This window comes from Amyelois transitella, chromosome 4 (assembly GCF_032362555.1).
Source record: "Amyelois transitella isolate CPQ chromosome 4, ilAmyTran1.1, whole genome shotgun sequence".
Classification (NCBI taxonomy): domain Eukaryota; kingdom Metazoa; phylum Arthropoda; class Insecta; order Lepidoptera; family Pyralidae; genus Amyelois; species Amyelois transitella.
In genome coordinates, this window is record NC_083507.1 from 4,268,230 (window position 1) to 4,283,438 (window position 15,209).

The 15,209-nt window shown below is 35.6% G+C and overlaps 4 protein-coding genes across 4 annotated transcripts; 2 read left to right on the forward strand and 2 right to left on the reverse strand.

The window, feature by feature from the left end:
* The first annotated feature begins 359 nt into the window (after window positions 1-359).
* Window positions 360-2,600, forward strand: LOC106132735 (putative nuclease HARBI1). The gene is made up of 6 exons (XM_060954708.1): window positions 360-656; window positions 760-956; window positions 1,037-1,169; window positions 1,526-1,667; window positions 1,800-1,947; window positions 2,312-2,600. The coding sequence occupies exons 1-6, from the start codon at window positions 420-422 to the stop codon at window positions 2,598-2,600; spliced, it is 1,146 nt and encodes a 381-aa protein (XP_060810691.1). The 5' UTR covers window positions 360-419.
* A 181-nt stretch (window positions 2,601-2,781) lies between these two features.
* Window positions 2,782-5,646, reverse strand: LOC106132736 (nuclear apoptosis-inducing factor 1). Its single transcript, XM_060954646.1, has 7 exons — window positions 5,280-5,646; window positions 4,962-5,165; window positions 4,658-4,837; window positions 4,430-4,488; window positions 3,562-3,773; window positions 3,093-3,352; window positions 2,782-2,810 (listed from the first exon to the last, which is right to left on the reverse strand). The coding sequence occupies exons 2-7, from the start codon at window positions 5,157-5,159 to the stop codon at window positions 2,793-2,795; spliced, it is 927 nt and encodes a 308-aa protein (XP_060810629.1). The 5' UTR covers window positions 5,160-5,165; window positions 5,280-5,646; the 3' UTR covers window positions 2,782-2,792.
* Window positions 5,647-9,237: 3,591 nt separating this feature from the next.
* LOC106129459 (protein-serine O-palmitoleoyltransferase porcupine) lies at window positions 9,238-12,765 on the forward strand. Its single transcript, XM_013328026.2, has one exon. It carries the CDS (start codon window positions 9,533-9,535, stop codon window positions 10,859-10,861), a length of 1,329 nt encoding a protein of 442 aa, XP_013183480.2. The 5' UTR covers window positions 9,238-9,532; the 3' UTR covers window positions 10,862-12,765.
* Window positions 11,709-13,772, reverse strand: LOC132904363 (uncharacterized). Its single transcript, XM_060954511.1, has 2 exons — window positions 13,614-13,772; window positions 11,709-13,476 (listed from the first exon to the last, which is right to left on the reverse strand). The coding sequence occupies exon 2, from the start codon at window positions 13,309-13,311 to the stop codon at window positions 12,514-12,516; it is 798 nt and encodes a 265-aa protein (XP_060810494.1). The 5' UTR covers window positions 13,312-13,476; window positions 13,614-13,772; the 3' UTR covers window positions 11,709-12,513.
* Between the last annotated feature and the right edge of the window lie 1,437 nt (window positions 13,773-15,209).

Below are 15,209 nucleotides of genomic sequence, written 5' to 3' on the forward strand. Positions count from 1 at the left end.
TATAACCAATGTCTTTAATATTTAATTTATTATATCTTAAGTGATACCTATACTACAGACCGACCAGGGGGCCAATCGCGGTAAATTTAACGTATTAACCAAAACAAAACTACAACCAAATACGTTACGTTATGCATATTTCGTATCGCGCTAATTGTCGAACGGAAACGGTTCAACTTTGGTTTGGAAGATACGTTCATGGAACGTTTGACATTTGGTTCGTCCGAAGAAATGGCATCGCGCTATTTTTTGACAGCGGTTTTATCCTAAACAAAACCTAAAACGTTTCGTTAGGCGCGCTTAACCGCTGTCAAACGAACGATTTTGAATTTTTTGGTTCAGAGTAACTTTTTCGACGCGGCAGTGGCACGTAGTGGTTGAAAGTACAAAATTATTTAATTAATTTTGTTACAAATAAAATGCTGGGAGTATATTTAGACGTGTTGGAAGCTTCCCACGAGGCCGATGTGGCTGAAGCGCGAGCATCCAGCCGTAGAGCTAATGCAGCTCTACGGCAAGAAATTTTAAATGTGTCGGAAGCACAATTCCGAAAGAGATATCGACTCTCTACAGACCAATATTCTAAATTGGTCACCGAAATAGAACCCTATATTTCCACCCCTTTACGGACAGATGGGCTCGATGTGGAGACAAAGGTAAGCACTACCAAATTTTCTGATTCATACCTTTGTTTAGTTCAAGGGTCAGATAGTTAATGGAATAGTATGGCACATTTATTATTATAATGATATGTTACAGATTTTAATAGCCTTGTCATTTTACGCGACTGGCTCGTACCAGACCCCAGTGGGAGACAGCAAATTTCACCCTGCATCCCAAGCCAGCGTCAGCAAGGCCCTCGAGGAGGTGACAGTGGCACTAAATAGGCCTGAAATATTTCACAAATATGTGAAATTTCCATTAAGTCGCCATGAGAGGGAGAAAGTGAAAAGAAAGTGAGAAACTAATTTTTAGTCATCATTGCTTAATGGTTTAGTACTCAATGTTTTTATTTATACTTACCTACTTATTTTAGATTTTATAGATCTACAAGACTGCCCGGGGTTCTAGGCTGTGTGGATGGAACCCATGTGGCAATTGTGACACCCCACGAACACGAGGAGCGGTATTTTAACAGGAAGGGGTATCATTCTCTAAATGTTTTGATAGTAAGTACTTTCAATAAAGCATATGTACCTACCTAAGAAACAAATTAATGAAAACCGTAAAGATTATAGCTAACACGCTGTCTAATTTATAGGTATGAATAGATTGGTTAAGGAATTTTAACCAACCCGCTATAGAGGAACATAGAATGTACATATCACAACCCTTTAGTGCCCCACTGCAGGGGCATGGGTCTACTCTCATTATGAGAGTAGTGTACATTACATCTATAACAAGCTTCATAATATATATACTCTGGTGGAACAAGGAAAGAAAGACCTATTGCAAGTTCTAAAAATAAGTCCACTCAACCTTAGTCAGGTAGATGTCATTTCAATTAATTGTTTTAATTTTACAGTTATGTGACGCTGATCTGATGATCATGAGTGTAGACCCGAGTTACCCAGGGGCTACACATGATAGCAAAATTTGGGAAAACCACCCATTAAAAGGTTTAATGGAAAGATTATATGAGGAGGAAGAAGACATTTACTTTTTAGGTAAATAAATTAAATAATAATAACAATTAATTAAATTTACCTATTTTAATTGTGCACATACACAAAGCTATTAATAATAATTATACCTATACAACGTATTATTTACCTACAATATAAATTGTTATGTTGCAGGAGATTCTGGGTATCCTCTCAGGGCCACTCTGATGACACCCATTGAGAACGCCTTGCCAGGGTCTCCAGAAGCTCACTACACCAGTCTTCATGTGTCTGGACGCTGTTGTGTTGAGCGATGCATAGGAGTGTTAAAGGCTCGCTTTAGGTAGATAAAACCTACCTATCACCTCTAATATTGTTCTCTGAATAAGTATAAAACTTGGAATAATAATTCCTCGATAATAACTGAATAAATAGAATGCAATATTTTTTTTTTCATTTTGTACATAATACTAGAATATTTTTTTTGTGCCTAGGGTGGGCAGGGCACTAATGAACATAGGGCACGTCATACATTAAGCTACTTATAGTGTCATTTAGGCCAATAACTTGCCACTTTAAACTTAGTTTAAAGGGTCACAGGTTCAACAAAATATTGGTTTGTGGTGGCAGGTTGTAAGTCATTTACAGTTCACAATAACCAGGGACGAGAATGTATTAAATTAAATAAAAATAACAAAAATTCGCAGATGTCTTCTGGCTGACCGCCGGCTTCATTACTCGCCGGAGAAAGCAGCGAGAATAACCAACGCCTGCTGCGTACTCCATAACATCGCCCACGCTGGCGGCATCGAGTACGAGCCACTGACCGAGGAGGAGGCACGCCGCGAGCGCCAGCTCACCGAGGGCGCGTCGCCCCGCGCCCCGCCCGCGCCGGAGGACCCGGCGTCTGTCGCGCGCGCCGTGCGTGCCGGTCGTGAGCGCCGTCATCGTCTAGTCAACCAGCTGTGGCGCCAAAGACATATTCTTCCACGCTAGTGATTTAGTGGTTTTTTTTAGTGGTTGCTGAGTATGTTTGGAATGTAAATTAAACAATTTTAAACCATAACGATATGTATTTTAATCTTAAAATAGAGTCGGACAGTTAGCGCACATGTGCGCCACAGCAGATTAGGGTGATGGCGCATATATGCGCCACAGCAGCTGAGTCAATGGTATTCCACCGTCTTACTAATCTTCAGATGATAGCTGAAAAAAAAAAGTCTACAATGGATGGCTTCTTTATCACCTTGCTTAACCATTACCATATGTTGTACTGTATTCTCATTCAGTACTGACACTGGACTAGTAATTAATTTTAAATTTGATTTCGCTGATTTCCGAATTCTAACTATATATCACTTACTAAGTGCAACAACTACATCATTACATACATACATTTCGTACGGGGTGGGCAGCATTCTTTCATGCATTTAGCTATTAATGTGCTCAAATTAAGCTTAATGTCTTCAACTTGAAAAAAAAACCAACCGTTCTCATCCGCGTCCTGGCTAGGCCCATTAAATACTGGCGACATGCCGGCACCAGGCTGCTCACGGACTGCGCTACAAGCATATGGGCCTCAGCGCTTATTTTGGCTGCCTCAGCGCTTATTTTGGCTGCCTCAGCCTGCGCTTTGGCAGCTTCGGCTTGCAGGAGCGCAGTCTTGGCAAGCATACTATCCGTGCCGGCACGTAGCTCCTCAATACGCATCATTGTCCTTCGACTCTCATCCAGGGCACTTGATCTTGCTGTGGACAAAATAAGAAATGAGACATTAGTAAAATAAACAATTCAATGTGGCTATACAGTGGTTCGCCCAACTTTATATCTGTTATCTATCATGCAATGAAACTGATAGCGCAAAACGCTAGCGCCAAGATCAAAATTTGCCTTTAATCGTCTCCAACTACAAATGGGATGAAGGCAAGTTCTTGGTTCTATTTAGTTAGCTACTTACTCTGCGCTAAATTAACTCTAGAGTCCGCCCTAGCCCTCTGTCGCCGTCGCCGCGGCACTTCTGGCGGTGCTGGTGGCAGCTCAGGCGCAGGCTCTGGCGGCGGAGTCGACCGCACTGGCGACTGCATCCGCCGCCGGATTGGCGGAGGGGTCTCGAGGTCGGATGGCGCGCGCGATAAACGCGGAGGCGAAAGTACAACATTGACTTCATTTCTGTAATATTAATACTTAATCATATCTGGCAAATTAAGCAATAATTTAAGTTCCAACCAAGCATGTAGCAGTCACAAGCGCTTTTCAATGCGGAAGGTGCGAGGCAGGCCTCCTACCCTACGCCTGCCTAGGTTTCAATGCAATCATTTGCCCTTTCAAACCACGAATCAACCAATATAAAAACATTTTTATTTACTAGAGTGCCTTCTTAAATATTGAAAATTAAATTTGTATCATATCAGCACCTTTGCACATAGCTACAGTAAAAATGAATAACAGATATATATTTTTTTTTTTCGAATAAATAATAATCAAGGAAGGTGAGCAGACGGTAATGACCATAGGCCACTTCATGCATTGGTCGCTAGTGCTCTGCCCACCCTGTTAATGAATATGGCCAATGTATGTCAATAATTATAATATCTATCACTATAGGTAGAGTAGAGTTAAATGAAGAATGTCAATGCAAATGTAAAAAGCTGTAAGGGACAGCTATCCAGAAACTGAAACCGTGACTACTTCACGAAACTCCTAGAAAAGTATTTTATATTTGTATTTTATTTTAAAGTATTTTTTTTTTACATTGTATGAGAAGTCAAAATTTCAAGGAACATCAGTTTCAATTCAGACTTTCAGTTTCTTAATAACTAACTCACCCAGACTGCTCCCCGTCCACCTCTTCAATCTCCAACTCGTCAGGTGGCACATGCTCAAGCTAAGCAAAACCAAAAAAAATTAACAAGCAAAAAAAAAAAATATGACCATGTGCTATGGTTAGTGCAGATAAGACATTATAATAAACAAAAATAAATATTTGTGTTTAAAGCAGAAGGTGTAAGGAATTATAGCACAAACAAACTCCTGTTAAAGTGAAATTGGCATACCTGAAGTGGGTTCAATGCAATATTGGGCATAGGACCAATATCACGCCCTATGATGTTGGCCACCCTCTCTTCTAGGGGTGTTAGCACTATTTGTGCATTGGGCCCCCCACCAGTGCCCTGTTGGGACACGTTTATCGTTGTTAATTTGTGTCGTACACGACATTTCATATCGTTCCATACCTGAAATCAGATTTGCATAATTGTAACTGGTTATGCATAGTACCATGGTATTATGAATATGTCTTTGACGGTATGTTTAGTTTGCCAACCTGCACTGATATCAATTAGAATAATAGGTACTCACTTTAACCCACTCCTTGGGAAGCCTAGCAGGTCCTTCTGCATTAAGGTTGGTAGAGCATTGCTCCCACAGCCTCTTTGATAATGCTCGCGCCTCCTTGCTCCGGAGTCTGCCAAGGGCTAAATCTATATTTTCCTCGGCAAACTCCAGCAGCAATTCCAATTGCCTAATTGTAGAAGTTCTGCGCCTTGTGGCATCCATTTTAGACTAAAAATATTGGTAAAAAATCACAATCAATGACTTTTCATAGCAAGCCCACAATAGGAACATAAAATACTTTATTTGCAACTAAATACAAGTGCAGAAATATATAATACTTACCCCGTTTCAAGTTGGTTTCAAGTTCAACTACCGGCGCGAACGAACAATCATTGCAGAAGATAGGTTGTTTTTTTTTATTGACATTTGCACGTCACGTCATTGACATATTATCGTAAGAAATAGTGCTGCCAACATCGCTATTTCTATAATCAATCATCGATTACAAAAGTAACACATAGTATTTTGTAAATACTCATGAAAGCCCTAAACGTCTCACGTTCGTCTTTTCTGCGGAAACGTTTCGGTAACGTCAACGATTCAACTGCTAGCGCGATACCATTTTTGGTAACGTAAAAACTAAAACTAAACCGAAGCTAAACTAAAACCAAAAACGTTACGCTAAACGATTAAACCTTTGTAAAATACCGCGATTGCCCCCCAGTGCAGCGTGCGGCAACCAAGCGGCGGCGGCGACCAGCGACTAGCGACTGATTGGCAGTGTTGCCAGCCGTACGATTTAAAGACCATCACACACCTAGCTATTCTGCATATATACTTTTTTCGTATTTTTCGTATTCCAAATAATAATTTAAATATGAAAATTTTCTTGTTACCTTTTCACAGTCAAACCTCTGAACTGTTTTAAACAATATCACCTACGTACGGTACGGAAGTAAGTTTGTTTGTTTTTAGGTTTGTCGCGTCTTCATAGTTTAACCAGTTGACGAACTCATGAAATTTTTCATAAATTAAGTGTGGACTAATATGTTATTTAAAACTGATGTTAATATTTTTTTAGTTAGTTGTGAAACCGTTTGTACGGACGGTTTGCGCCTTCAAACAAAAAGGAGGTTCTCAGTTTGACCTGTTCGATTTTGATGCGGTTTTCAGGAATGTGCTTGTTACACTTAAATTTAACCAATTTCCAAAAAGGAGGATGTCGATTGAAGGCCAGGTTTTTTTCTGCTTTATTAATCTGCATGTATGTTTAAATGTATATTTACTCGCAATTATCTCGCGTTTCGCTGGACCGATTTTGATGCAGTTTTCAGGAAAGTATTTTTATAATATGAAGTCGTAAATAAACACATTTTTTTGCGCTAATATTGCAAACGCTGGCTGTACTCTACGAGACAGATCCAAAATAATGTACAAAATATTGTATACTTACCTTAAAAATGTTTACAAAAAAGACCGCGATGGTATATGTCTATTCAAATTCAAAATTTTTATTCATTATTATAGGATACCTACTTCATATCGCTTAATAATTATCAAATCTTTTTTTTTCACAACAATGGTTGACGTCAAATAAATTATATCATTACTATAATAAGCCTTCTCACAAAGTACTTTCTTTACATACTCTTTAAATTTTTGGTTAGGCATATCAAGAACAGACTCCGGCAATCTATTATAAAATCGTATACAGTTCCCCATAAATGATTCACTGACTTTGCTAAGCCTTGTAACGGCATGACTAATTTATGTTTATTACGTAATTTTCTATCAGTTATGGCACTAACTTTTTGAAAAAAAAAGAGGTTTTATTCCTACACCTACATTATAAGATCAAATATGTACTGGGGCGCTACTGTAGGTATATTTATTTCCTTACAGAGTTGTCTTAACGAGTCTCTTGGTCCTAAACCGTAAATTGCGCGAACGGCCCTTTTCTGAATTATAAAAATAGTTTGTATAACAGCCGCACTACCCCATAAAAGTAAACCATAATACAAACAACAAACAATGAACAAGCTATGAAAATAGCTGAAATAAACAAGCCAAGCTGTAGCTACTCGTACATCTGTCAATTGTCGGATCCTCCTAACAACATAAGCGGCAGAGCTAAGTCTATTGGAAAGTTTAGAAATATGAGCACCCCACTGTAGCTTTGCATCTATTATAATTCCTAAAAACTTTGTATTTTCAACAAATTCTAATTTTTGGCCTTCCAGTATTAAGTTATGTCAGTACCTATTGGCCTGCCTTACGTTTGGAATGGTAAATTTAATGCATTGGGTCTTAGGTATTATTAGCATTTAAAAGAAGATTGTTGATTGAGAACCAAATAGATATGGCCGACAGTATATATATTATTAACCTAACTTACATTTTCGCTATCTCTTAGGGATAACAAACAATAATCAATTTCTATCCGTTACTTTTTACAAGAAATAATGGCTTATTTATGAAGGGATTTTAAGCAATACAGCATCAATCCTTATCTAATTAAGTACCATTAATATATTTTGCATTGAATATGGAATAATATTGCTTTTTACAGCATAATGTTATTTAAATGTATATTTTTGAAGAAATGGCAGATTAAAAGTAAAGTAGTATCGATCCAGTAACACCCCCTGCTATTTATTTTTTCAATATTTTCAATGTACAGAATTGACCCTTCTACAGATTTATTATATGTAGGTATAGATAGATATAGATTGGTGCATTTTTGTTTTTCTGAAAAATGAATGAATTTTTACTAACTGTAGAATACATTTCAGGTAATATACAGTTATTTGATTCAATTTCTTTATGACATTATTAATTTACTGAAATATTTTTCAGAGGAGGAAAACGATATTGAAGAGTCGGGTGATGATAAAAAAGTAGTAGTGAAGAAGTGTCGGATGATGATGATAATTAATATGAAAAAACGTGTAAATTACATAACAATTAGTAAAATATATTGCATCTATTATTTTTAACTTTCTTACATGTCACTGACACTACATGCATTTACGTAACGCTTCTTACTAGCACGTTCTTAGCATCTTTCCCTTCGCCTGTCAAGGTCTTATGCTGTTCAGAACCGCCTGTCATTGTACACATTTCTTCTAAATGATATACAAAAACATATACTAAAATTTCAACTTTACAGAAGAAAGTTTATTTTTCTTCCTAAACTGTGCAGTTCTCGATGCACCTGGCAGGTACTTTTGCTTACTCTATTCGCCTGGCAATTTTTTTTTATAATTATCAATAAAAAAAAATAGATGATATTAAATTTTGAAGCTTACAGCAGGAAGTTCTTTTTTCCTATGTATTTTACATTTTAAGAAATAAAAGTGTTGATGACGTGCAGGGCAGATGCCTGCCAGGTCATGATTTTTGGCCTTGGTGTGCTATGAATCATCACTCTACAAATTTCTAGCCTTACAGGAACACCGTTACTCGGAGAGTTCACTAGCTCTCCAGCTAAAAGTAGTAAATGCAAGAAAAACGCCTATGCTAGTAAGGCTACGTGTTGCGGAAATATTCTCACTATCTGGGAAAGAAATGTCTCACAATGCAATCTCCGCCAGGTCCAGGTAGAGATCCTAGTGTGACGTTGCAAATTATTATATTATATGTGCCCTTGTGCCGTGTGGTTCCCGGCACCAATACAAAAAAGAATAGGACCACTCCATCACTTTCCCATGGATGTCGTAAAAGGCGACTAAGGGATATGCTTACAAACTTGGGATTCTTTTTTAGGCGATGGGCGAGCAACCTGTCACTAGTTGAATCTCAATTCTATCGTTAAGCCAAATAGCTGAACGTGGCCATTCAGTCTTTTCAAGACTGTTGGCTCTGTCTACCCTGCAAGGGATATAGACGTGACGGTATGTATGTGCCCTTGTGACTGCGAACCGGACAAAATGGGAGGAAAATGACGAAAAGTGGACTCTTGGCCCATGTCGGATGAAAACAGCGTGAGAGACCCTGGCCCAGACACGCGGGGGCCAGAAGGAGGAAGGAAGCTTTAGTAGATACATAAGTTATGTTGACTTTTTAAGGCTTTATCTTGCATCTTATTTTGAAAATAATTCTTCTATTTCAAAATAAATATTTACGTACATTAATAATGCAGTTTTGTTTTTATTTTTATAAAATAATAAAAGTACAATACATAAGAAAACCTAGCAGCTTTTTTCGATATCGAGTAAGTACTCACTAGCTTGTCAAGCTTAGCTAACCTTGCATATCACTACTGACAGATGCGACACTAGCGCTATGTGAATACAGAGTCAAAACGGTGAACCTATGAGTATCCTTCCTTCCTATCTGTTTTAATTTCTGGGCCTAGACTAGACATTTTAAATTAATGTCTGTAGTGTGGACTTGTCGAGCGGGCATCTTAGACATTCTTTAAATTAATCTCTGTGTTATTAAGCAACAAATATTATAAATATGTACATCTACGTTTTCGATATTGGCGTGTACACACAAATGAAGAGAATTAACGGATGAACTATGTATATACCTTTAATAGTTTATAATTATTAAGTGTTTTTTTCGGCCGTTTTCAACTTGTGGTGCTCAAGATGGATGTGGAAGACGATGAGTATGTCGAAAACACATGGACCTATATTTCTTTATGTGGTGAACCAACATTATATGAGGGGTTAAAATTTGCAAAGGATTTAATCATAGCAAACCTCACTCTACGTTTTTTGATACAATTTATGCCTTTACCTTACCATGTGCGACATAGTTTATCCTTGGTTATAGGAAGTTTTCTTCTATACTACAGTGTCGGGCCAGCATTCATTTGGATTATTGGCCTCACATCAGGGTCTTACTTGTCAATTGTTTTATTATCTTTTGTAACTAAAAAATGGAGAGGTATCACAATAGGTGTTTTAATTATATCTTTTCTTTTGTCTTGTGAAGTCTATATAGTGAATCCAAAAATGTGGCAACAAATTCGAGGTGTGCAGATGATTGCAGCAATGAAAATTATATCAGTCGCTATTGAATTGGATCGTGATTTGTTTAAACGTATGATGAATCCTGTTGAGTTTGGTGGTTACTTATTATGTCCTGCTAACTGTATTTTAGGGCCTTGGATATCATTCCATTGTTACAGTCAACACTTAGATGTGAAATTTATGTGTAGAAGATGGTTTAAACTCATTATGTATTATCTTTTGATGGCAATGATTTTTCTTGTACTGTCCAACTGTATAGTACCATGGTACATAGATGATGACACATCTAAATGGTTAGTAGCATACCGTGATGCCCAAGCATTCCGAATGTCACATTATTTTATTTCAAGTTTGTCTGTTGTATCTATGATAAGTGCAGGCTTTGGTTTAACTAATGACTGTCATTCAGAACTTAATATCACTAAACCTTTTTTCATTGAGTTGCCCAGATCCCTGGTGCAAGTAGTTATTTATTGGAATATACCAATGCATCAGTGGCTAAAAAACTATGTATTTAAAACATGCCAAGGCTATGGTCAGTTTACAGCTATACTTGTTACATATGCAGTATCTTCATTGCTACATGGTTTAAATTTTCAATTTTCAGCAGTGCTCTTGAGTATAGGAACTTTCTCATATGTTGAATATAATTTTAGATTTAAAGTGGCATCTGCTTTAGAAGTATGCTGCTTATCAAATCCCTGTTTAAAACAGTGTGACCATAAATATAAGAAAAATAGTTTACTAGCTATTATTATGAACACAGCATTTTCTTTGATTACTATTATTCATCTTGCTTATTTGGGAGTTATGTTTGAAGCATCTTTCAATGTGCAGGAATCTGGCTACTCATATTACCACACAATAAGTAAATGGAAAAATCTCAATTATTTCAGCCATGGCTTAACTGCCTTCATGTATGTTATTTATATAATGATGTGATTATTTGTAGATACCTTAACAAGAACCACCTTGATAAAATGTAAGAACTTGATCTCAATAAGTATTATTAAGCATTATCATTTTTGATCTTTTTATAAAGTAGGTATTTAATATCAGTATTATGGAATCTCTTATCTTCCTATGAATGCTTTTTCAAAATAGTAATTTTGTAAGCTTTAAATCTCAAGTTCCACATGGTACTTTGACTTTCTAGTTACTTAAGAATACACATTTAATAAATATTGCAAGGTAGGAACAGTTTCGTAAAATGTTAAAGTAGGTACCTATAAGATGAAATAAATTAAAATTTAACATATCACAAATTTATTTTATAAAACACCAAAACATAAAGTTTGAGGTACCTAATATTTTGTTGTGACACTCATGTTTCTGCCATATTTTTCTATTACATTTTAAAACAATTAGGTATAATATCTTTAAACCACTTTATTCTCTATTCAAGCACTAATAACACTGGTCAACAAAATGATTTTTTTTGCCATTGCTCAGTGGTATTTTTTCATACCTTGGCATGCAACTACTATAAATATTTTCGTAAAAAAAATTAAACACCCATTTAAAAAAAAAATACATTTATTAAAAAGTAACCCAAAATTACTGATGTTTGTAAATATTTTCTAAAAGAATTTATACTGAGGATGTTTTTGTTCTTTTTGGTTGCCTCTTGTAACTATAAGACGGGTGATCTCATTTGAGTGTCCAACAAAAATCTGTAAACATTCTCGGCGACTACTTTCCTTGGTATCTTCTTTCCATCGCCATGATGTCTTGATGGAATCTTTTCCTGTGCACATCGCTTACTGCCCCCAAGTTTTTTGGGAAAAAATCTAGATGGGAATTAAGGAAATGTATCTTCAAAGACATATTACATTGTAAATCTTTATAGTCTTGTAGAAGCTTAGAAACTATCTCCTTATAGTTCGCAGACTTTGTTTCCCAAAAATTTCTTTGTCACTTCAACAAAAGAAAGCCATGCATTTTTTCCTTTTTCTTTAATTTTTAAATAAATTTAGTATCTTTCATGACCTTCCTTATTTCTGGCCCTATAAAATTTCCTTCTTTCAATTTAGCTTCACTCAGTCTAGGGAATAATGTTTTTAAATACAAAAAACCTTCTCTGTTTCTATCCATGCCTTTAAGTAAACTCTCCACAAATAAAACAAAAGAGGTCCCGTGAATTTAAGCACTTTCGAATCATATTGTATACTTCTACGTTCTCTTTTAAACTAAAACTTAAAAAAAACAGCAAACAACTAGTTCCTAACAATTTCAATAAACAGTTGAAAAAACACTAGAAATTGAACGTCGTCTAGTGTTGAATAGTGATATAACGCGATAACAAACTAAGAATGACATACACCAAATATGCACAAATGTGAGGGTATATCGTGTTCTCACAAATATCAGTTTAGTTTTTGTTAGAATGGCCAACCACAATACTTATTTTCGATAGAACGTCAAAATTTTTCAAATTCAAACTAAATCGTTTATTGAGATAATTCGATGTAATAGATTGTTTTTATTATTATTTTTTAAATACTTATATGTGAGAGATACCGAAAATACATACATTTATTAACGGCAAAAACTCATGTTGACCAGTGTAATTAAATTCAAAATTTGGTGATTGATTATTCCAGTATCCAATTCAGTTGTTTGTCTTGAATATTGAAATATTTAACATATAGATTGTTAATTTTTTTTACATTTATTTTGTATTTTGTGCAATTATCATTAATGTGAAAAAGTTGTATTTTGTAATTAACCATATCTACAGATGGATGTTCACTGCATGCCTCAAGATCTTCTGTAGAATCTTTGTTTGTACTAAAATATTCAGGTCTTGTATAGATTAAAGTAATTTTATAATCTTTTGTAACTCTTTTAATTAATTGAAGTAAATTTTTGATATAAAAATCCATTTTTGTTATTTTGAATCCTTGTTCTGACCAATAAAATGCAGTTAAAGTATGAAATATTACTAAGGATATATGAGGGTAATCCATCATAATATTTTCTATATTATTAATTGTTGTATAAAATTGGGTAGCATCATATATTTTTAGGATCACAAGATTACTTAGGACATCATGAAGAAACTTTTCCATGTTATCAATATCATGTGTCTTGTATAAAAGTTTATTTTTTAAACAACAAAATAACATGTTGTAATCCATATTGCCATCTGTAGAAAATAACAAAACTCCTAACTGTGGTCCTCCAAATTTGGATGGTAATAATGCTTCACATATTAGGTCAGTGAGCAGGGGATTCAAACTTATTTGACTAAACATTTCAATTGTTTCCCCAGATTTAGGACCTGTCTCAAATAAAGCAGGATAAAAATTTTCAATGTTATCCGTTCTCTTGAGTAATCTAGCAAGTAACTGAACTCCTGATTCTACTTTGTATTTTGTGGTATTTGCCATTGCTCAATTTTTCTTTTACATCAGTGACATCACATAAAAATTCGTAGCACGATAATTATTTGTTAATTAGGTAAACATACAAGATATGCCTGATGTACAAAACATGTAGAAAAAGATACTGACGTGGTAATCGCTCCTTTAATACTCCTATGTTATATCTTCTTACTGGAACATAACACGGCACAAATAAGGTAGGTAAGGTGTTAGAACGTACTGTAAGAGGTAAATAGGTACCTACTTAGAGTATTGCGGTTGTTTTGTTGTTATGAAATGACGAATGAGCTATTCAATTATGTAGGTACCTGGGTAATGGATATTATAACGTAGTGATTACATAATCTTTGATGGATTTAAGACATATTGACTCTATTTAGTTTGTGATGGTTAATCATTAATTATGTTACTTAGCAATTACTTTTTCCGCCAAAATTGCGTGTGTAGTTTGGTGTAGTGTTGCTACTGACGAGACGATTGCAACTAGCGACTATCGATAGATAAGTGTTACTACTATTTGACTAAACATAGTGTTACTACTATCGATAGGTCAAAATTACCAATAGTATCGATGCTTAGCTAGTATCGCTAGTATTTAGTATGTTTAGGTCGTACAATGAACTGTCCCATTACTCCATCACTATACGAGTGCATTGTGATCGACCCGGATCACGCAAAATGATCAATGCGCGCAGGTCTAATACCCATTTATACTGTTCTCTATCGAAAGTTGTGTTTATTATTTCAGATTATTTATGACAAAGTTATTCATAAACTGATGTACTTTATACCCTTAACAAAGCAGATTTTATGTAAGAGAAAAGTTTCCATTTAAACTGAAATAATAGTTCTTCACAGTAGTAAAGTGAAGTAGCACGTCTTTCCTAAAGACAGAAAAATAAGTAGACTATGGCTCAAGGCAATAACTCGTCCAAAATTAAGGCCGAAACAGTATTTTAGGTTATGCAAATAAAATTTGAATTTCTATGAAAAATGTATCTAATTCACACGTAACATACGTGCAACGTTCGTTGCATAAATAGGTACCTAAATTATGTATGTACGACACATATAAATACTCTTATAACCTTAATCTAATATTTTTCAGGCGTGGAATATCAACATGTTTATACAATAATAAATATATTTTACAAATAATCAAAACAAAGCGCCTATTTTGGAGAAACCTCCACTTTTACATTTATTCAGGTAAAACCCGTATGAAGATTTAAAATAGCATTTCACACTACTTAACAGGTTAGGAATGGTCTTACCTATCTATTAGATACTCGCATGAAAGCTCCTCGATTTTTAAGTTCAATTTGAAGTTTTTGAACTTAAATACACAAAAACGCTATCAAAATCGCACGACAATAAATTTCATAACAAATAACAGGGGAACAAGCTACATGAGCGCCATCTACGATCGATAGTATTGTTTCGCACGCGTAACTATCGCTAGATTATCGATACCATTGTTTTATTCTACTATTATCGATATTGGTTAAGTGGAGCACTGATTCATCGTAGGTACTCTTTGTTTGCACGGTTCCCAACATAGGGGTTTTCCCCCAAATTTAGGGGGTAAATGAGGGGGATGGGATTTAAGGCTTTTATATGTTTAGAGTTATTTTTAAGTGCCATGCCGTGTGGTTCCCGTCACCAATACAAAAAAAGAATAGGACCACTCCATCTCTTTCCCATGGATGTCGTAAGAGGCGACTAAGGGATAGGCTTACAAACTTGGGATTCTTTTTTAGGCGATGGGCTAGCAACCTGTCACTATTTGAATCTCAATTCTATCATTAAGCCAAATAGCTAGATGTGACCATTCAGTCTTTTCAAGACTGTTGGCTCTGTCTACTCTGCAAGGGATATAGATGTGACCATACATATGTATGTAT

What these genes read in the sequence shown, in the direction of transcription:
- LOC106132735 (XM_060954708.1), top strand. Translation starts at nt 420, where the DNA reads ATGCTGGGAGTATATTTAGACGTGTTGGAAGCTTCCCACGAGGCCGAT. An exon ending in ATTCTCTAAATGTTTTGATA is followed by an intron (nt 1,170 to 1,525) that starts GTAAGTACTTTC and finishes TTAATTTTACAG; the next exon opens with TTATGTGACGCTGATCTGAT. An exon ending in AGAAGACATTTACTTTTTAG is followed by an intron (nt 1,668 to 1,799) that starts GTAAATAAATTA and finishes GTTATGTTGCAG; the next exon opens with GAGATTCTGGGTATCCTCTC.
- LOC106132736 (XM_060954646.1), bottom strand. Translation starts at nt 5,159, where the DNA reads ATGGATGCCACAAGGCGCAGAACTTCTACAATTAGGCAATTGGAATTG. An exon ending in TTGCATTGAACCCACTTCAG is followed by an intron (nt 4,489 to 4,657) that starts GTATGCCAATTT and finishes GGTTTTGCTTAG; the next exon opens with CTTGAGCATGTGCCACCTGA. An exon ending in GTGGACGGGGAGCAGTCTGG is followed by an intron (nt 3,774 to 4,429) that starts GTGAGTTAGTTA and finishes TTAATATTACAG; the next exon opens with AAATGAAGTCAATGTTGTAC.
- LOC106129459 (XM_013328026.2), top strand. Translation starts at nt 9,533, where the DNA reads ATGGATGTGGAAGACGATGAGTATGTCGAAAACACATGGACCTATATT.
- LOC132904363 (XM_060954511.1), bottom strand. Translation starts at nt 13,311, where the DNA reads ATGGCAAATACCACAAAATACAAAGTAGAATCAGGAGTTCAGTTACTT.